Below are 13,635 nucleotides of genomic sequence, written 5' to 3'. Positions count from 1 at the left end.
GACTTGTTTACTCTTTTGTGATAGGAGAGCTAATTATACTTTCCAATACTCTTACAACCTTTTAAAAACCTTAGGAGAGAAGCACTATGCAAGAGCAGTGTTATTACTTTCAATGAATATGCTGGTTGCATATGATGAGAGAAGAGAAAATAGCTCGCAGGTGGACCAACAGAGAGAAGAGCTGGAGCAAGGTAAGGACTGGGATAAATAAGCATGGCAGTCCCCAAATTTTTTAACTAGCAACAATCAGCTGATTATGGTCCCATTTGATTTGGGGCTGCATCAATACCTGTTTAGCTCTGAAGTACAAACTGCCCCATCAAGCAGAGATTAGGTCACCTATTCCCATATATGCCTTTGATAGTATGATACCAGTAACCTCCTTTTCATTCTGCGTAGAAAATGGGGAAAATAACTGTTGATCTCAAAGAAGGTAGTATAGGGTGTCATATGTCTGTAAATAAGCTAGTGCACAAAGAGCAAACATCATCTGAAACTAGACCTGGCACAAATAGGTAGCCTTACTGGCCACTGGGACATCTGGCAAATTTGGGCTGGGTTTGTGTATGAGAGGACAGTGAGGGCATTGACAAGATTTGGCATTCTTTGCTAGACTAGGTGGAGTGCTGCACATGGGGCCATGCTGAACCATGGGGGAGGGATATAGTGGCCCGTGACCATGCTGAAATCAGCTGAATTAAGTGCAAGGATGTGATAGCTGAAATAAGTGCAAGTGATAACCATGGGAGGGAGCTCTTAATTTATTGCTGTCTTAGACACAGTGGGGGTTTCTGCAGCTCTTAGTGAGAGATAAAAGTAGTTTGCAGAGGAAAAGTGAAACAGCATTTAACAGTCACAGCCTGATCTCTGAAATTGCAAAGAATAAAATGAATGCTAACTTTAGGGGGGAGGGGGGAAATTTTCCCATCCCCTCTTGCCTCCCACATTGCATCACTCACTGCAGTGAGCTCAGGTGAATAATACAGACATACGTTTGTCTAACACATGCTTTCATAGTCATTATGAGGGGGAAAAACCCAGAGAACGAATAAACCCCAAGGACTCTCTTTGAGAAAGTTCAGAGTGGAACATTTTCAAGAGTGGGTGTTTGCTGCAGGCCTCTGTGAGCTGAGCTCTTTTTTCCTTGCCCCTCTCATTTAAGCCTTCATTTGCACGGTGACTCTCCTGCTGTTACTGGCTCGCTGAGCAAATGGCTAAGGAAATACAAAAGCCAACTGAAAGGAAAATACTTCTTCTCAGTCTGTATCTCTTTAAGGGTACAGCTGCATGAGCACCAAGTTTCACTCCATAGGGCAGATGAGGATCAAGTGCTGTGATCAGTTTTAAGAAATTCTAGAACACTTTGTGGAACAGGATGTGGCCCAAAATGGTCAGATTATAGTAACCAGTGTGAAGGAAGGCAATGTACCTCAGCAGTAGCGTGGTTAGAAAGTGTGACAGTGCTTCATCTGAGAGACGAAGTAGAAAAGTACCTATTCCAGAGGCTATTATAACTCTCTTTGAAGGAAGAAAAAAGTATCCTAATTGAAAAAAAATCCATGGATTTCTCTTGCAGAGATTCTAGAATGATCTCTTCCTACCTTCTTTATTATTTTTTTTTCCTGGAAGCCATAGGGTTTAACATCATAACTGCAAATGAAAATTTGTCCAATTTGTTAAACTCTTGTTGTAGGACCTCATGAAGGTTTGGTTATTAAAAATGCTTACAAGTATAATTATTGTTTTAAACAAATGCATTTATTAGAAATCAGCTATGTGGGGAAAAAACAAAAGAAATAAATCCCAAGGATTGTCTTTTGGAAAGTTCAAGAAGGTGACGTTTTCAAAAAAGGAAGTTTGCATTATTTGTCTGCCTTCCCTTAATTTTATTTTACTTTTTTAATCCACTGGGTAATTTCAACCAATGCTAAACAAAAGGCAGAAATCCCCACAGATTTTCCAAAACCTAGTGTCTGAACAGGAGAAAGACTCAATACAGTGCCTCCCCTGTGGGGAAAAGCCAGCAGAATAGAGGTATTTGATGCAGCAGGTCTGTCAGCACACGAGAACTAAACAGCCACAAGCATGCAGAGAGCATGCACAGTTTTCTTTGGCACATGAAAACACATGCTGAAGCATTAGAATAATTCTTGGGTGGAGGTAAGAGAAGTTAGCAGATAAAGGACTGAAAGCTGAATCCAGGCTTACTGGTTCTGCTTATTGCTCTGCTGCCTGGAACTTGCTGCTTTATTTGCGATTCTCTTTTACACAGCCCCCACTCCAAACATTTATTAAAATAGATAGGACTGCAAATGTATTTAATGGCAGTGATAAGAAAAAGTTTGTGTACTTGTAAATAATAGCACATGCACAACAGATGAGAGTGAGGCACACAAATATTACAGATGTATGTTTTAATACCTGTAACTCCCCCTTTCCCCTAACAATCTCAGCCCTTCAACATATTCCCTATGATGACCGTCATGGAGCAAAGGGATCCAAACACATATGGAATGGCCAAGGGGCTCTCTCCAAGGCATGAGATACAGTTCAGGAAACTGTTCCCCATGGAGAAAACATAAGCATCTGAGCTTCTTCAGTTTTCTGAGGAAAGCTCAAGTTTACCCAGAAGCAACATCTTGGTTCAGATGCATCTCCAATGTCTACAGACACTGACTATCCATGGTTAACCAAGAAGTATATTTATTTCTCATGCAATAGGCTTGATTCTTCTCCTGAAGACTAACAGAATAAGACTTGGTTCCCACATCCTTGATCCTACAGATAGGGCACGCACAGGAAGAAGTACTAAACAAAATCTGCACACTCTGTTTTACGTGAGAGCTGAGGAAGAGAAAGCAGAAAAAGAAATAACAAAAAAAAAACAAAAAAAAAGGGAAGAAAAAAGCAATAGGGTGGACTGAGAATATTTCACAAATTCCCAAAGGAATTTGGCTCTTGTTTCAGCATGTACAATATTTAGATACTTTCACAGAATTGAGCTATAGTCACCTCTGTAATTCTCTGCAGCAACAGCATTGCACGGTGTTTAGTTAGCTTCCTGGTACGCATCTCACAAAGAACCAAAACACGCAAGACTAAGATTATAGAGATGAGAATCAGAGTCTTCCTCTTGTAAATTCTTGGGTGACTGTATAACTGCTCATTGAAAAAAAACTGAAACAACACTGAATGAAAGAAAGACCAAAGACCTCTGCTGTATGGACAAGGTCATATTCATGTTGAGTCAGCTTAAAACATCGGCAAAACAGGTGCATGCCTGCATACAGCTGACTGTAGACTTGGCTATAGAGTGTAGAGTAGCCTTTATATGTTTGGTTCAAGGTCCCTTTCAAACCAAATCATTCTCAGTCTAATTTTACGTACCTGAATGCTTCAAGTTGGACAACTGATTTTGATACAACTAACTCATTTAAGAGCACATGATACATCAACAGAGGAGCATGTTAGTAGGACCAGGGAGAAGCTGGCAGGGAAAAGCTGGCAGTATGGTAGTGGAAACAGATGGTCTACAAGCAAAAACTCTATTATGATTAAGAAAAAGTATTGTTAATAGGGTTACATTTCTAAAGGAGGAGTTCTGCCAAAATCAGCACAAAACAGAGTAGTTATTAAAAATGTGATTTAAGTGATCAAATTAGATTAAAAGTGATTGTCTGTCAGCTGAGAGGTGAGCGCCAGGCATGTCTTTGTTTCTACTCCATTACAATATGAATGAAAGAGACTGAACATAAACTGCTATTTCAGGTACCTATGAAATCAGCATGAAAACTACAGAGCAAAAGTGTTGAAAAGCAAAGGAAGAAGGGGGGAAGGAAAGTCATGTAAACATCACAGCTGGATCTCACTTGCTGGTAATTCTTGAACCAGTACTCCAACTGTTAAGAAACAATACAAAACCAAAATGCATTAGGGTCAGATTTATCCCACCTAACTTTGCTCACTTAATGTGTCCGGCATAAGATACATGCATATGTTGCTTCTGTAGATAATAGAGACAGATGTGTATCTCCGGAGGGTGACATCTCCCACCCAAAAAGTTGTCTGATACACAGATGTGTTTACACTGAGGTTCTTAGGTTGCCTCTTGAAGTCACTGAATGCCCTGATTTAGTCTTCAAAAGTGATAGTGACCTGCTGGCACATCTTCAAGCTCAAGGGGCTGCTGAACATTCACTAAAGACACTAATTTCTAGGATTGCATAAGAATTTACTTATTTGTGAAGATCTTGACCTCTCTTTTTTGAAAGCTAACTACAGTATGAGAAGATGCAATACTTCAGAGTCTTTACCCTGGTAAGTAAACTCAGCTATTAGGCCCGCTACTCTGCTCACTGCGTATTTCTTTTTCTTCAGCAGGGTTGCTGACATGAAACAGGGTACATACAATTATTTCAGTAAAAGTTTCTGGGCCCTGTTAAAAATTAAGAAAACTATTGCATTCAGCAGTTGCTTAGGAGCTGTGCTAGAGCAGGCCCTGACTTTGCCTCCTGCTGTGCGTGAGCAGTCTCATGTGTCCCTGCACCACCCTGTGCCCCAGCCGCTGCATTGGGAAAATGGAGGCAGGCTGCTCTGCGTGGACAGGGGCTGAAGGGAGAGCCCTTGAACTCCTCAAGCAGGAGTTTGCTGTTGCTGTCCTCTCCCAGGGCTGTGTGTCCCAGCCTCTCCCGTCATACAGGAAGCCTAGGAGACTAACTCAAAGCTTGTGGTTTTCTGCATGTGAGCAAGCTCCAAAGGTTAAATACTGATACATCTACACATCCATACCTGCAATATCCACTGTCTGCACCTGCTTTCTCTCAGTAAAGAGTGCATGTGTTACCATGAGACGTGGAGGGGAGGAGGAGTGGCAGTTCTCATGGCCCACACAACATCGTACCTGTAGCCAAGGGTTTGGAAAGCATCGTGGTAAAGCTAGTCATCTTTATCCACAATTCAGACTTTACAAACTGTTAGAGAACTCCATAATCATACCATCCGTTTTGTCTGTGAATATATCACAAGCTGCAAATGACCATTTTACTCCAGAATGCTTTGAAAGCAGCCTGTGATGAGTGAGCCATAGAAGAGGCAGTCAAGCCCCAGGACAAGTATCATTAGCATTCAACTTATCCAGAGCGGAGAAGCAGTAATAGGAAAAGTACTTTGGGCACTTATTAGCTGTGTTTTCAATATGACTTACCAGCAAGAAAACAGGAAGACTATACATCTGATCATCTTGCACTAAGCTTTTGCCACAGCACAGAGGCAGCGCACACTGGTGTTAGAGTACATGCAAAATTAGCCTTATACAACATTAGAACATCAGAGATCACCAAATATCCAGAGCGAGCTGTGAGACTCCAGCCCACAAAACTCTCCTCCAAAACACAGACTTCACTGGACATAAGCCAGCTACACAGAACAAACAGCCCAGGAGGCCACAGCAAATGACAACTAAAAGAGGGGAAAAACTTGCCACAGGGCAATTTTTCCACCCCATGTTAAGAATAGTGGAAAACTGAAGAAGCAACAGGCTTTCTAACACCTCAGGGATGAACCTACAACCTGCCAAAGTTTTTGTGGGAAGGATTGAGTTTTTCTGAGCTGGCTTATGCTCGATACAGCTGATGACCCTTCCTGTCAGAGCTGTAGACAGTGAGTATATACATACATGTACATACCTATCAGTGAGCAAAAGCGGGGGAGCATCGCCTCTCTTAATGGGGAGAAAACTTCTCTCTACCATCAGTGATGAAGTTGCTGTCTTGCATCTCAAAGCTGACAAGTTAGAATATCTCATTTAAGGAGTGATTTCAGGCAGTGTTCAAGAAAACACCAGGCTGCTACACTGCTTGGACACAAACTTAACATAGATTTCCCAGTAGTGCTGCTGAGGTCAGTACAGTTACTCCTCTGTGTGGCATCAGGCGTGTCCTTTAGGGGCTTTGGTTGAAGCTTTAGCTTCCATTTTGTTGCAAATTTGTTAGTGTGGCAAGTGGGTTTAGCAGGCATTCAAGTAAAGCAGCAAGTACCTTACACCTGCTTACTGTCTACTTTTGCCATTGCTTTTCCCTGGGTTGTATGGTATATGTAAGATGAAAGAACCAAACCAAAAGGAATAAAGAACATGTGTGTGTACATACAAGTAAACCCAGCAGTGTGTTCTCTACCCACAAGACCTACAGACTGTTCCTGAGGTTACAGACCAGCCATTACAGCCTAGGAGTCATGTATTTGAGCTCAGTTCTTAGCTCAATCTTAATCTGCCTGAGGAATCTTGAGGAATTGACTTCCACATGTTGCATTTCCTGATGCAAAGCAATTTACATTGATGTTACCAAGAATTTGGAAAACTGGATGTAACCAGATGAGGTGAGGCCTGGAGGTAAGAGCTGGGGAAACCAGATTTGCATGAATGGACACTTGCTCCAGGCTTTGCACTGACAGCTATTCCACACCACTGCCTTTCAGTCTGAGGCATCAAGCAGCCTGGTGCTTACCTGTTCACACCAGGCCCAGCTGGGTCTCCGAGGGCCTAGCAAAGCATGGCTTTTTCTGCCAGGCACAGAACTGCTCCAGAGTGTAAAGCACAAGAGGAGATTTCTGCTCAGAGGCTTTGGACAATGATGCCAGCTCAGGTGCTGCTTCGTGTATGGCCTGGAGGTCCACACCTTGCTTGAAAAATATTTGCAGGTGCAAAACCCCTGGCATGTAGCAATGCTGTCCAGTAACTCAGACCACAACATAGAAAGGACACCTAAAACTGGGTAATATGGCTAGCAGAGACTGCAGAAAAGGACACTTTTGATAGAGGTACAATTAGAACAAGTTGACAGACCTGTTATCAACACCACGTTTACATGGAAGTGCAATGAACTTTCCTATAAATTGCGCCTCTATGATTGCCTGGTTACTTTCTTGGGCTCCATTCTTTATACTAGAAAGACCACACCACAGGGGGAAAAAAACCAAAACAAAACCCCAAAACCTCTTATTCCTCTTTGAAACCATTGAATTTTAGTTATGGTTGACTGGCAGGAGGACTAGTGGATTTGCCTCTGTATGTAAAAGTGCGTTCACTCTTCCTTCTCCCAGCACATAGTGATATCAGCTTTGGCCATATCAAATCACATAGAAAACAGAAGAGTTTTGACAAGCTCCACGACACATAGGAAACAGGAGTCATCCTCCTCCAAACCTATGCATTAAAGTGACCATCTACAGCCACTATGGAAAAAGCCAAGGCGTTCCTGTTTCCATCATCCTTTAGCTCACAGTTCCCCTTTAAGTGGTCCATTGGTCAAAGAGGTAACTCTGAATGTTACTCTGTGCATCTGTGGTACAGCTTAGCTACAGCTCTCTAAACCGAGGTGTGAAAGGACAGGAACATTCATTAAAGGTTTCCACTACAGAACAAGAGCTCTCACTTTTTGCAGCTTGAAGTAAACCCTACTCGCAACACAGAAGCAAGTGCAACCACAGCAGGGTTTGAGCAGGAAAAGATTTCACAGGGGGGCTAGTGAAGGACGGGTGGGGGAAAGGAGGTGGTTCTCTGTCACCAGAAAAAGTACTGCCACTCAATTTTTTCCACTTATAGTCAGCCCCCCCATGACGCCCCCAAAGTGAACACAAGAACTGACCACTGAATGACAATATATAAACTCTGTGAAAGAGGGCTGACAACAGCCACTTTCTTCTCTACCTTGACAAAGAAGCCACCAGCAATGAAACTCCACGTTGCAGCTATCCTCATCATCTTCTGGCTTGGCGTCTTCTCTGTGCACACAGTGAAAGGTAAGTTTACAACCCAAGAGGAAGACAGAAATTGCTCCAGATTGCACCAGAGGTCTGATGAGCAGGATTCATTCTCAGCCAGAGCTGATTCATAAGATAAAACTTGCAAGAAATCCAGATCAGAACCACAAGAAAGCCAGCTTTATGGGAGATTTCATCTGATGTCCTGTTAATTAGTGGTTGGCTTCTGCCTTAATGCAAGGAGAGATTCTGTGTCTTAGAGCACTTAAAGGTTTCTGTGCATTATTCTCTCTCTTAAAATAATGAAATCTTGAAGACACAATGTCTTTTAATATCACTGGTGCCATATAGCAATGAGTTCTATAGGTTACTAACGTTTAATGAATAATATTTCTTCAATAAGATGTACTTTTTTCTTTTTCCAGATATACTACTTTTGTGTGTATTTTTATTATATTATTTTTTATTTGTCTTTCTCTAACTATATATCCTCAATCCCTCTAATGTCCCTATTTTAAAAAGTTCTTCCAGTTCTGTATCAAATATTGCCTATTTGCTTGTTTCTAGCCAAATATTTTGGTACAGACAGGCATACTATGAACAAAAACTGCAAAGAGCAGCAATGGATTTATACAATGTCTTCTCTCTCTTCCTGATTTCATACAATTTAACCTCTTGTTTGAGACCATTTATGAGCACTGAGATGAGCCATGATTATTAGCCATGCTTTAAATAAGTTTGTCTACAGTGATGTTTAGGTCTGTAACTTTTGGATTAGGCTATGCGTGTCATGTGAAGCCATAATACACACATAAGCACATGTCATCTCTATACACAATCAGATTCACGCAAACAAGCACATAATCACAGAAAACACTCATATGCAAGCCATATGCAAACCCACAAAAATATGCAAAGAGAAACACACAGAAAAGGCATCTTCACAAAACCACACCAAAACCAAACTGAGACCTGTGAAGATTATGTAGCTATACACTGAGTATATTGACCTAGTGCCCCTAGATCTAGATCATACTACATTCTCATGTGGTGATTAACGCTACTGCTGTTCATCTTGGCAACATGTGGCTTCATACCACAGACTGCCAGTTTGTAATGTCATTCTCCAGGTTGTATAATTTGCCATAAATATCACCAAGTCTGAAAAAGCACACCGAGGTGCTGTGCAAGGGATAGAAAAAGGATTCAAAAGAAGAATGATAAAGAAAAAAAAAAACCACCAGGAAAAAAGGGTAGTTACAGATGCAGAACAGTTTGGTTTCATTCCCAGGCTTAGAGGAGCTCTGCTGGTATTCCCTGTATGCATTCCCTGGAGATAATTTAGTAGTAGAGAGAATAGTTCCAGGACTAGTAAGGATTGCTTAACTATCTTCGAGCTCTTCAATGTCACATGTTGAAAACCAGTCTGAGGCAGTAAGATACATATTTATAATGATTCATCAAAAAATACATCATGTTACTCATGACTAAAGCAAGATCAGAAGAAATATTCCTTCAGGCAAACAAAATCTCAAGAATTAGTAACTCTGCCAGTACCCATGCACTGGCTATGCTACAGCTTCTCCAAAGGATGATGTGTCTTTGCCTCAGCTATTCCAATTATTTCAAACAAAGAAAAGCTCACAGATAATGAGATTACGTGAAGCAGGTTTTATATTTAGCAAGTTGTACCTGAACAGCTGTTGGACTTTTCTCAAGCCAGTTTCTCTATAAATTCTTTAAAAAGAAACCTCAGAATACAGCAGTATTCTGTTTGTCCCCCTCATGCCTTTCCAAACCTGTCTTTGATGGATGGGAGAAAACCAGAAACTAGCAAGCGGAGGCTTCCAGTAATGTATACATATACTCCATCTCACTTAAAAGAGCTCCCATTTTTAGTTATCGACATGTAAGGTAACAACTGCCTAGAGAATTTTACACTGATACTGCAATCCTCTTTATTAATCACCAGTGCATTTCCCTGAAATGTATAAAAATGTTGGAGGAAGGAGAGGATTAGGTAGCAATCCATTGCCTATGAAACCAGACTTACAGCAAGAGTGTACAAGTACTTAGTCTTTTTGCAGATATAACTCCCTTTCTTTCAACAATTTTTTTTTAATGCTAGTTTTGGATGTCCAGCGTGAGACAAGTAGCCTTGCTTTCCTTTCCTTCACTTGGAAAGTAGGGGGAATTACTGATCTACATTCAGATGGCATTTGGAAATCTACCCAGTAAAGGTACCGGTTCTAAGTGCTACTCCATATGGACACTTATTTGCAGATGATACAGACCTGATTATGAATGATGCCAAATACCTTTTCTGCCATGGAAGCAGTAACTCCCTAGGGACAGAAAGATTATACAATTGTTCGGGAGAACGGGTGAAGATTAGTATCTTAACTGAAATAGCAATAACACTTTAGAGATGGTAGAACGTATCACAAAAAATACCTTAAGCTCTCTTGTATAACTGGTATTGTGGCTGTACATCATGAGACACTCATGTTCTAACCACAACTGAGAATCTTCTGGAATTCATAATTAAGTAATTACGGCTAAATACATATATAGTATTGACTGTCTTTGTCATTTATCTATCTTTCCCCTTCTAGGGGGCATTGGAAGTCAGCCCATGCGAAAAATCAGTTGCGTAAACCTGTCTACAGAGCAACTGAACATCCGAAAGCTTGTCAGCTATGAAAAGCAACAAATTCCAGTAGAAGCCATCATGTAAGTATCCAGTGCACGGTTCACCTTCAGACTCATCTATCCAAACATGCCACCATCAAAAGGGAAGGAGCATCAGAAAACATTTCATGGCCCAACTCACGAAATCTGGCTAATTCAAGTCACCCTTCCAGTTCCTCCATGAAGCAGTCACCTGGCAGCTGAGGGAGTGAGGGAAGAGGGTGAGCCTCAGAGAGCTGGGAGATGTACGCTGATCACAAACACTGGCAGAAATTTCACTGAACAGCCAGATCTTTTGTGCCCAGAAAGTGGGGAAAAAATCTCAGCAAAGGGTCAGGGTGGAGCAGTCAGAAGCCAAACACTGTCAGAGGCACTGAGTCAAGCCCAGGGGAAAGATCACATGGAAGAGTTTGGGGTAACTCTGCCTCCTGCTAGGAGCTGTGTTTGGTCTTTTGATCTCATGAGCATGCATATTTATCAAATCTGGGATCCGCTCCTGGGAGGTGAGGGTGCATCATGATTTCATATAAAATCACAGAATATCAGGTATGCTCCTTTTTTTAAATAGCAGTATACATGCACGTGACCACGTATGTTACATACCTATGCCGTAAATAGGGAACTAGTGTTGCTGACTGCTATTATTCCAGCTAAAAACTACAAACTCTGGCATGTGATATGATTTTACCACATTGTTCCTTGTGTTCTGCATAAAAACCAAGAAGAGTAAAACTGGGTTTGGAGACTGGAATTTAATGGCCACCTGGTTTGTTTGTTTCTTCCTATAGGTTTATCACCACAAAAGGTATCAAGATCTGCGTAAGCCCCAAACAGAAATGGGTGCAGGCTGCTATGAAGAAGATAGACCAAAAACGTACCACCAAAGGCAGATAATCCTGCCCTAGGCAAGCATCTAAGGGCAACTAAATGGAATCATCATCAGTGCTGCACATAACAGAGAAGAAAGCCTTAGTATCTGCTTTTAATTCCTATTTATCAATCGGCAATAAAATCGCTGAACAAACACAAACTCACCAGAATCTGTTCATCACTAGTTGAATGTCTGCTGACTTCTTCATTTTATAGCTGGACTCTGTTATACTGTTTATTTTCTGAAATGCTTGCTAATATTTATGTACAACTGAATGTAGATATCTTCTCATCCTTGCTGTCCTGACCAGTATGGCATTTAAGGGTAAATAGCGGATAGTTCACATACTAGTAGGGAAGAAGATGAGCTCCCACAGAGCTGGATGAATGTAGACCTCCATCCTGATGGAGGTCAGAATGTTCTGCATTGAGTGCTGCGTTTGAGAAGGTGCTATATAATTTAATGGTTACTCACATATATATAACATATAAGTAAACTAATCACATGCTTCAGACTATCACCTGATCAGTGCAATATTCAGAAGATGATCCTTGGGCCTTCTATTTTTATACACTGTAGTGCACTATTAGCTCAGTCCACAATGATGTAAAGATACTCTCACCAAGGGATGACCTGGAGTAATTCAGTGTAACTCTATTCAGCCTTGTACTGGGGAAGACTTATCCTACCCACTGATTTCTGTGAAGTTGCTTCAATTTCACCCTCATGTGAGACAAAGCCAAAACAATCGTTTTACTTTTTCCTTTGCTTTTCTCTAAATAAGCGAGAACAAACCATGTCTGGAATCTGTATTTCACAAACTCACGGGAACTCCCTGCCCTAGAGAACTATGTATATGTAAATGTCTTATGTTTTCAAAGTTGATAAATTTTACTAATTGAATGTTTTGAATTTTAATAAAGTTACTATAAACCTGGAATCAAATGGTACGTTTGTCTGCTTGTAAGTAATGCAGATGGAGATTGTTGAAACAGGTACCAAGATGACAGCACAAATCTGAGAACTTTTGGGCAAGCTAGCTAGAGCTGACACTACTACCAACTCATGACTCGGACTGTTCAAAAGCAACCTGATTCTGAGCTTTCTACACCATATTTCAGCTGTAAAGCCCATATTTCAGACAATACCTATTCAAAAGTTTGGGTACTTAAAAGTCAGACTTCATACAACGCTAGGATGATTGTCATGTTATCAGAAGCAGACACAGAAGAGCTCTGGGCAGCGAGAGAAAGAAACTGGCATTTGAGGAGCTCAAGGGGTGGAGGAGAGGTATAGGCAAAGGGCTTCCAGGAATAAACTTCCTCTCATACCACCGCATGTAGGTAGCTTGCACTGCTGCTAAACTATGGGCTTTTCATCACAAATAACCTCTTAGCGATACACATGAAACTACAGCACTTCCAAACTACACTATAGAAATAAGATCACGTTACTCGAAGCCAGTCTTCACAGTGTCCTGGTCTGGTCAAGTCTGCAGACAGAAGTTGTCTCCTTTGGCTCACGTTTTGTCGTAGCTCAGTCCTGTGTAGGGAAATGCATTTAGTTTTCACTATCCAGGATAGGTTTTAAAGCAATGCTGCTGCTCAGGCAGGGAAGAGAATGATGACTGTATGAGTCACACTACAGAGCAGAGCCAAGGCAGGCTACTGAGCCTCCATTATACGGGGTGATGCTTCCTTACTGAAGTTCTCAATATCAACTACACTAGAAAAAAAATAGTTGCTCCTACAAACTTTGTAAGAAGAGCTTTACAAGTAGAAATAAATGTTGAGATAAGATGTTTCTGGAGTACAGCAATATATAAACTGGTGCTCATTCATTTTGAATCACCAACCTCAAGGCCCCAGTCCCTCATGTTACAGACAACAGAAACACTCCTGTTCCCTTCAGCATCATCAGACTATCAGCAGGCTACAAAACCACATCACCTATAAAAGCATTTTTATGGTAAGCTCTCTCAGATGAATACCATCAGCTTCCACAGATTGAATTCATCCAGGACCAGTACTAACATGCTTTTGGCAAGCAGAATTTTAATGCCTTTGCTCATACTCAGTAGTACCTTATCCTGGAATTAATCTTGCTGAAGTGAATATAATTTTTTTTAATTAGGACTATCACAACCTGAGGATATGTTAATTAACCATCACATAGCAATTAATACTTTATATCTGCTCATCATTACAGTTCATAGCATGATTAATAATGATTTTTAAGAGTGAATCATCCTACTTAATAATTACATCTTGTTTGTTATACCTTGCAAGATCTGTAATGATCCTTGTGTACTTCTT

The 13,635-nt window shown here is 41.0% G+C and overlaps 1 protein-coding gene across 1 annotated transcript; it reads left to right on the top strand.

Moving 5' to 3' along the window:
* Positions 1 to 7,543: 7,543 nt before the first annotated feature.
* On the top strand, positions 7,544 to 12,265 carry LOC128144998 (lymphotactin-like). Its single transcript, XM_052794559.1, has 3 exons — positions 7,544 to 7,797; positions 10,374 to 10,491; positions 11,238 to 12,265. Exons 1-3 carry the CDS (start codon positions 7,650 to 7,652, stop codon positions 11,341 to 11,343), a joined length of 372 nt encoding a protein of 123 aa, XP_052650519.1. The 5' UTR covers positions 7,544 to 7,649; the 3' UTR covers positions 11,344 to 12,265.
* Positions 12,266 to 13,635: the final 1,370 nt, after the last annotated feature.

The sequence above is a fragment of the Harpia harpyja genome, chromosome 8, assembly GCF_026419915.1.
Source record: "Harpia harpyja isolate bHarHar1 chromosome 8, bHarHar1 primary haplotype, whole genome shotgun sequence".
In the NCBI taxonomy this organism is placed as follows: Eukaryota; Metazoa; Chordata; class Aves; order Accipitriformes; family Accipitridae; genus Harpia; species Harpia harpyja.
The sequence above is the reverse complement of the archived record's forward strand: the minus strand, read 5'-3'. Positions and strand labels throughout refer to the sequence as shown.